Source organism: Cuculus canorus, chromosome 20, assembly GCF_017976375.1.
Source record: "Cuculus canorus isolate bCucCan1 chromosome 20, bCucCan1.pri, whole genome shotgun sequence".
Lineage (NCBI taxonomy): Eukaryota > Metazoa > Chordata > Aves > Cuculiformes > Cuculidae > Cuculus > Cuculus canorus.
Window position 1 is genome coordinate 11,510,823 of NC_071420.1, and position 8,297 is coordinate 11,519,119.

The window sequence follows — 8,297 nt, forward strand, 5'->3', positions numbered from 1 at the left end:
GTGAATCAATCTGAGAGAAAATGAGATGTTTTCACAGCTACTTACTCAAAGAAAAATCACAAAGAATACAGGAAAAGATGATTCACCTCCACAATTAGATGTACATATGACTCATTAACCAGAGAGAAAACTTTATATTTCTAAGAAACATTCTATGTCCCGTTATCAGAACACACATCCCAAGTACTGAGGGTCACACTCCTTTACCACCTGCTTGGACACAACATAAGTGTTTCCTACAGCCTGGCTGTGTTCTAGCCTGGCTCTGGTTTCTCTCAATCTCTGCTGGGGATGAAGTTTCACATTTTACATTCACTTGAGCAGGAGTCCAAGCCCAGGTTTCCTTCCGCTCCGATGGGAACCTTCATCAACCAGCTCCAGTTACAAAGTAATTTGCATAAACCTCAAACGTCCACAGACATGTTGACAAGAACAACCTACATCCACGTTTAAGACACTTCCTCAGGCAGAGACCGCGTTCACATTATTGATTTACCTGGAGACATTTGAATCGAGGTGTCTTGGCACCCCAGCTTATTGATCCGATGAGCAGGACAGAACTTGGGGATTGGCATTCAAAGTAGCATTTTCTGGCTTGAAGCACTGAAGAAAATTTAAGTGTCTCATTCTTACCAGCCCAAATAATTTGCTGAGTTCAACCTGACTTTATTAGTGGCCTGCAAGCAGCTGAAACTGCTTTTTGTGCAGGTGAAAGAAGTTAAACGGCAAATTATTTACACCACTGACAATAGAAGAGAACACAATTGACAGCTCACTAGTGTAAGCTGGCTCCATTTCTTAAATATTCTACATCACAGGAACTCTGATCAGATATGCCTCGCTTAACTTGGCATCTTAAAGACCAGCAACACAGGCAGACACTGCAAAAATGGTTTCTCACAGCTTTGGTGCACCATCCTCCATCCATATAGGGACATGGAATGCTGTCTCCACAAACACTGGGTTTGAGGCAGATGCTGCTTTAGATCTGAAACACCAGCAACAAGAGGCCGCTGTAAAGCAAGCTGAGAGTGGCAGCTCTTATGTCCTGGGACACAGGACACAAGACCCTGAGCCGTAGCAGGATAAAGTGATCTTTAATCTTTAACTGCTATGGTCTTCCAGTTTCATATTAAAGTATGTGGCAAATCAGTGCCTGTACCTCTCCCAGAATGTGTTGTTTTAGTTAGTTGTTCTGATGAAACTAAATCTAACCATCCTAAATTCTACTTCTCTTGGCTTTGTATTCTCATACAATTCTACTCCCTGCTGGCAGCTCAAAGAGATCCATTTCTCCCACAACCAAATACTTCCTTCGGACAGGTTAAAGGCAACCATGCTAAGCTACCCCAAGTTTTAATTCTCACCTTACTGCCATTGTAAACACAAGTGGCGTGTTTCCCTTAAAGATTTTGGAAATGAAAAGATATTGCGATGTGGCACAAGCAACTGTGAGAGGAAATAAGGACACATGCGAGAGCTGGTTTTAAAATTCTACGCTTCCTTTCAAAAGCATTTAATAGCATTAAGTAATCCTACAAACCACAAAAGACTGTCTGAAATACAGAACAAACAAACAATATAACAACTTTCTCAACAAACTTAAACATTATGCAGTTATAATCTTGTCTTTCTCAGTACAGAAGAGTCTTTTCAAGCGAGAAGATGGCTTTTGAAACTGTAAAGGCCCGAGGCAGAACTACATGCAACAAAATGAAGCGTTAACACTAAACTCCTGTTTTCTCTGTATTTTCATTAAAAGATTTGAGGTGCTAGTGAATCTGTAACATCTGTTCATATAAGCTACTACGTTTACGATTTATTTGGACTACAGATCTGATTGAAATACTTAACAAAATGGCAGGGCCCCAAACACCCCGACAACTGAGCTGAAAACCCCTCTGTTTAAATATTTCCCCCACTATTTTTCTGTTGAACAAACTTTAAGTTCCTGGAGTTTTTCACTTAGATAGGTAGTATCCGCCTCTGTCAGATTTTCCGAATCTGACAGATTTTCAAGGAATCTGGTTCCCGCACAGGGCTTTCCTGTTATTGGATCTATGACCTTCCCAACCTTGAAAACAATTTCAGCCAGTTCATGTTTCACGTGTTTGCTCCTCCGCTCGGGCAAAGCTTTCAGGAGAACAATGTCTCCAACCACACACTGCTGCAACGGGTCATGGGCAAAATAGGTTTTTCGCTTGTTAAAGAACTGTAGAAGGAAAAAAGTAAACCTTGGCATTAGATTTCAAACGTAAGCAAATACATAGTTAATACAGAATGAACTAAATTCACTAAGGAGAATTAAAGTCTCATATACTTTTCTTTAAGAAGATTCAGTTTGATCATGTAGAAACACAACTGTGCTGTTTTGCTAAAGAAAGCACAGCACTAGCTTTCCCAGACAACCTCTCTGGTCAGGATGGTGTCGCCTACCTGTAGAAAAGGAGATGCAGAAGAAATCCAAGTACAAAAAGCTGTTTCATGTGCAAACAGGTAAAATAACAAGCTCTTCATTTAATGTGGATTCCCCTTCCCTAGCATCTCCACTTCCCACTGGCATCTCTGCTATGTTGGCCTTTCCTCTCATTAGGATGCTCCACATCAACACTGCTTCACCAAGACAGCTGCCTTGGCTCCTCCAAGCCGAATGACTTTTCCATGTGGTCCACACTGCAAGAACTGATATTAATTCTTATTCATCCCGAGCTCTTCTCTCTGGCAACCAATGACAGAACTCAAGGGAATGGCAGGAAGCTGTGCCAGGGGAGGGTTAGGTTGGACATGAGGAAAAGGTTTTTCCCCCAGACAGTGGTAGGGCTCTGGAATAGCTCCCAGGGAAGCAGCCGTGGCGCTTGCAGAAGTGTTTGGCCAACACCCTCAGCCCCACGGTGTGAATATTGGGGTTGTCCTGTTCAGGCACACGAGTTGGACTTGATGGTCCTTGTGGGTCCCTTCCAGCTCAGGACAGACTGTGATTTTAATATGTTTAAAGTTCATCAGCCCTGAAATCAGTGTTTTGAACTTTGTCATTTGAGAATGTTCTTGCTCAATTAATTTTCTTTCATATAAAAATTCTATATTTATTCTCATTGGAATTGTGGAATTCAGAATCTTTCTTTGGAGAAAGCAATTGAGAAGTTCTTCTACTGGATAAAATACCAAACCAATACTGATTCTGTGCTTAACCTTCTGGTCACCAAAGGCATTATTCCACCTACATGGACCACAGTTTCCCTATCTAAAAATGGAGAAAATGCTAATTTTCACCTCCATGTTTGAAGTGCATTGACAAGAAGTGATGAGTACAAAGCTCATGCAGCACATCACAGTACAGATTCAAATACTAAGCATGTTTACAATTATGCATAGAGAAAAATTGCTACAAAATTTGTTGTAAAAGTGACCGATTTAATGAAAAGTTTCCAAAACAAAACATACCCCAAATCTAGGTGTGAAACAAGAACTTACCTTCTCAGCCTGATGCAAATGAAATGCATTAACAAAGCACTCAAAAGAAAGACATTAAGCAGAAAATTTGTGCAGTAATTATCTTTGCAACACTGCTTTCCATCCTTTGCCATGATCCCTACAACCAAATCATTATGCAGGTTCCTCACGGAGTTTGCATTGTTAAGAGCAATCAAAGATTCAATAAAACATTCCCCCTCTCAGTACAAAAATTACCAGGCAAGACAAATCATTAAGTAGATTCTACCTTCAGTAGGTAAGGATCCAGCACGAGCCTCGTCACTCTCACTTTGGCGGTTTTCTGCATTTTGGTTCCTATGACTTTCCCAACTATCCATTTTGCATGCACAGCTCCACGTGGGACAGACATGGTTTAGGTGTGGTCATCCAGTGCCTGGTACAGGCAAGCAGACAAGTTATTTTAACAAAAAGCCATAACCGGTTTCTAATCAATACCAAAATCATGCTTTCCATTTCAGACTAACACCTTAATTTGGTGATTTTGTTGAAAAAACAAGGTAGATACAAGCAGTCCAAAACTGCACATATTGCACCTCAGTCTTGTTTTACAATATAAAAGGGAAATGAACTTGTCCTTATTACCAGGGAAGTCACTTCAGGATGGCAGTAAAAAAAGACATAAGGTGTAAAGATGAAACCTGATCCCACAAAGTTCACAAAATTCATAGAATCATAGAATAGTTTGGGCTGGAAGATACCTCAAAGCCCATCCAGTTCCCCCCTGCCACGGGCAGGGACACCTCCCACTGGATCAGGGGCTCCAAGCCCCATCCAACCTGGCCTGCAACACCTCCAGGGATGGGGCAGCCACCACTGCTCTGGGCAACCTGGGCCAGGGCCTCCCCACCCTCACTGCAAAACATTTCTTCTTAAGATCTCATCTCAGTCTCCCCTCTTGTAGCTCAAAACCATTCCCCCTCATTCTATCCCTGCACTCCCTGATCAAGAGCCCCTTCCCAGCTTTCCTGGAGCCCGTTTCAGGACTGGAAGCTTCTCTAAGTTCTCCCCACAGCCTTCTCTTCTCCAGGCTGAACAGCTCCAACTCTCTCAGCCTGGCCTCATGCGAGAGGTGTTCCTTTGATTTGAAAGGTGACTCCTTGGCATCACACCAATTATCCCACACACTACAAAAATGCATAGCTGTGGAATTGCTATGAATGTAACTCTCAGTCCAGCAGCTTGAGACCTGAAAATCAGGTTGGTGCGTGGCTAGAGTAAATCCAAGCAGGGACTGGCCACTAACTTTTGTTCAGAAAGTAATTTGCTTCTATATAACTCATTATTAGCTGAACTGATGAAACCTAAGAAAAGCAATAAGCTTCTCAAAGCATAAATGAAAGCACTGTCAGACTTGCAGTAAATCTAATCAATTTTGAGTTAGGTATTTCCTGTAAGTAATTATACTGCATTTCTTTGTTTTGTTTAATTAGAGAGAGGTTTCTGCAGCACTATTGCAAAAGTCATGTGCAAAATAGGTAACTAAACATTAGAAGACTTGAACTGACATTAAAGCTGATGAAGTACTCAAAGAGGATCCAGGAAAGCTGAGGCGGGGCTCTTGATCAGAGAGTGCAGGGAAAGGACAAGGGGGAACAGTTTTGAGCTGCAAAAGGGGAGACTGAGATGACATCTTAGCAAGAAATGTTTTTATTGTGAGGGTGGGGAGGACCTGGCCCAGGCTGCCCAGAGCAGTGGTGGCTGCCCCACCCCTGGAGGTGTTCCAGGCCAGGTTGGATGGGGCTTGGAGCCCCTGATCCAGTGGGAGGTGTCCCTGCCCATGGCAGGGAATTGGATGGGCTTTAAGGTCCCTTCCAACCCAAACCACTCTGTGATTCTATGAAGACTAATGACCTTTTTCTCTCCTGACTGTTGTACTGTTATGCACAACTGACATCTGCTAAATTCTCTATCTATCCATATTATCAGAGTAAGTGACACTTACTTTAATGTTGAAACACATCAAAAGAGAATTTAGGGATACAGAGACACATCTACAGGATTAAATGCTTCAAGTAGCAAGACTGGCTTTCACTATCCTTGCCTCAGCTGTGTGACTCACAGAGCTGGAGGAGGGAGTCGATGTGAGAGGCCAGACAGGGCCAACCACCTCAGATGTGCAGCACCCAGGCTGGGGAGACACAGATAGAAACAAAACAGAATCACAGAGCAGTTTAGAAAGGACCATGAAGGTCATTCAGTCCAACACCTCTACAATGATCAGGGACATCTTCAACAAGATCAGGTTGCTTAGAGCTCCATCTGATCTGAGCCTGAACGTTTCTAGGGATGGGGCAGCCACCACCGCTCTGGGCAACCTGGGCCAGTGCCTCCCCACCCTCAGTATAAAAAATTTCTTCCTTAGGTCTAGTCTAAAATTCTCTCTCAGTTTCAAATCATTACCTGCCATCCTATTGCTACAGGCCCCTGCTAAAAAGTTTTTCCCTATCTATCTCACAGGTCCCTGTTAAACATTTAAAGGCTGTAATAAGGTCTCCGAGTCTGATCTTCTCCAAGCTGAACAACTCCAACTGTCTCAGCCTCTCTTCAAAGAGCAGGTGTTGCAGGACTTTGTTCATTTTTGTGGCCTCCTCTGGACTCGCTCTAACAGCGCCATGTCCTTCCTGTGCTGAGAATGCCAGAACTGGACACAGGGCTCCAGGTGGGGTCTCACCAGAGCGGAGCAGTGGGGCAGAATCCCCTCTCTCCCTGCTGGTCCCACTGCTTTGGATGCAGCCCAGGACACGGTTGTTTCTGGGCACTGAGCCCACGTTGTGGTTCACGCAGCTTCTCCTTGCCCAGCACCCCAAGTCCTTCTCCGCCGGCTGCAGCTACAAACAAGCAGCACCCACGAACCACAAAGGAGCTACCAGACAGCCAGAACGGGAGAAAAAGCATCAAAGAGGGAGTTTGGAGGGATCTGGAGCCTCCCCTGCGTCTCAGCCCGCCGCGCCAGGCCCCGCTCGGCTGCCTCCCTGCCAGCAGCGCCAAGGCCCCGTCCCGCAGCACCCAGGAGTCTCGGTTCAGCCCTCAGACGCCTCCTGGGCAGCGGCAGCAGCCACAGCGCTCCCCAAGCTCAGCTTCCGCCGCCCGGCAACCCCGCTCACCCCAACACCGCCACCGCCGCCTCAGGGGCCGGGAAGAACCGGAAGTGATCGCAGCAACAACCGGAAGAGCCGCGCGGCAGGGGGCGGGGCTAGCGGCGAAGACTGGGGGGCTAGCAGGGCGGATCCAGTAGATTCGTGCGGGGCCCAAGGCGCGGGGGGCGGGACCAGCAGATGGGGCGGGACCAGCAGATGGGGCGGGACCAGCCCCTTATGGGGCGGGACCATTCCCTTAAGGGAACGGGGCGGGGCCATTCCCTTAAGGGGCGGGGCCATTCCCTTAAGGGGGCGGGGTCAGCTATGCGAGGGCAGAGGTGGAGCCTCCGGCGAGTGTAGAGGCGGAGGCGTAGCCTCTTTTGCAGTTATTAGGAGTCTGTACCCGTGCTGAAAGCTGAAGTCTGTGGGCACTGAGACCTCATACAGTGAAACCTTATACTTTTATATAGATGTTTTATTTATACATTGAGACCTCAGAGCAGCCTCCAGTACTGAAAGGGGCTCCAGGAGAGCTGAGAGGGGCTCTGGATGAAGGAAGGCAGGGACAGGATGAGGGGAATGGTTTAGAGCTGCAAGAGGGGAGATAGACGTCAGGAAGGATTCTAGACATTAGGAAGAATTTCTTCACCATGAGAGTAGTGAGAAACTGGCCCAGGTTGCCCAGGGAAGTTGTGGCTGCCCCATCCCTGGAGGTGTTCCAGACCAGGTTGGATGGGGCTTGGAGCCCCTGATCCAGTGGGAGGTGTCCCTGCCCATGGCAGGAGGTGGAACTGGATGGGCTTTGAGGTCCCTTACAACCCAACCCATTCCATTAAATTAAGGTTTCATTTTCTGCAAGGCTGAGCGGAGTAGGGGCCCCCCATCTATGGAAGATGGAACAGTGGGTGTTGATGGTGGGGCTGTTTCCTCAGGGAGTCCCTGTTTGTGGGGAGTCTGCTCTCTCCCCTCTGGCTGCTGCAGGCTCCCATGGCTGAATCGTAGAACAGTTTGGATCAGGACGGACCTCAAAACCCATCCAGTTCCACTCCCTGACATGAGGCACCTCCCACTGGATCAGGGTGCTCCGAGCCCCATCCAACCTGGCCTTGAACCCCTCTAGGGATGGGGCAGCCACCACTGCTCTGGGCAACCTGGGCCAAGGCCTCTCCTTCCCCCATTGTGAAGAATTTCTTCCTAATGTCCAATCTAAATTTTCCTCTTTCTATTTAAAGCCATTGTCCCTTTCCTGTCACTCCATGCACTTGTAAAAAGTCCCTCTCCAGCTTTCCTGGAGCCCCTTTCAGCACTGGAAGCTGCTCTAAGGTCTCTCTGCAGCCTTTTCTTCTCCAGGCTGAACAACCCCAACTCTCTCGGCCTGTCCTCGTATAGGTTGTGCTTGGATCATCTCCGTGGCCTCCTCTGGACTGTCTCCAACAGCTCCATGTCCTTCCTGTGCTGAGGACTCCAGAACTGGGTGCAGAGCTCCAGGTGGGGTCTCACCAGAGCGGAGCAGAGGGGCAGAATCCCCTCCCTCCCTGCTGGTCCCACGGCTTTGGATGCAGCCGAGGATGCAATTGGAGGTGTTGAGGTGGAGGTATGAGAGCCAAGGAGCCACTGGAACCCCTGCAGGTCGAAAGGTAGTTTCTGTACATCTCTGTCTAAAATAGAGGGCTGAAAAGAGCCCCAGAACAACTTATATACTGAATAATGGCAAGAAATACCTTGTCT

At 47.0% G+C, this 8,297-nt stretch overlaps 1 protein-coding gene across 4 annotated transcripts; it reads right to left on the reverse strand.

Moving 5' to 3' along the window:
• Positions 1-1,481: 1,481 nt before the first annotated feature.
• Positions 1,482-6,751, reverse strand: MRPS17 (mitochondrial ribosomal protein S17). Of its 4 annotated transcripts, none has more exons than XM_054084918.1 (3): positions 6,597-6,751; positions 3,719-3,865; positions 1,482-2,212 (listed from the first exon to the last, which is right to left on the reverse strand). In XM_054084918.1, exons 2-3 carry the CDS (start codon positions 3,839-3,841, stop codon positions 1,922-1,924), a joined length of 414 nt encoding a protein of 137 aa, XP_053940893.1. In that variant the 5' UTR covers positions 3,842-3,865; positions 6,597-6,751; the 3' UTR covers positions 1,482-1,921. The 4 variants fall into 4 exon arrangements, with proteins under 4 accessions (XP_053940893.1, XP_053940894.1, XP_053940896.1 ...); XM_054084919.1 differs by lacking the exon at positions 6,597-6,751 and adding an exon at positions 6,164-6,574; XM_054084921.1 differs by lacking the exon at positions 6,597-6,751 and adding an exon at positions 5,893-6,140.
• Positions 6,752-8,297: the final 1,546 nt, after the last annotated feature.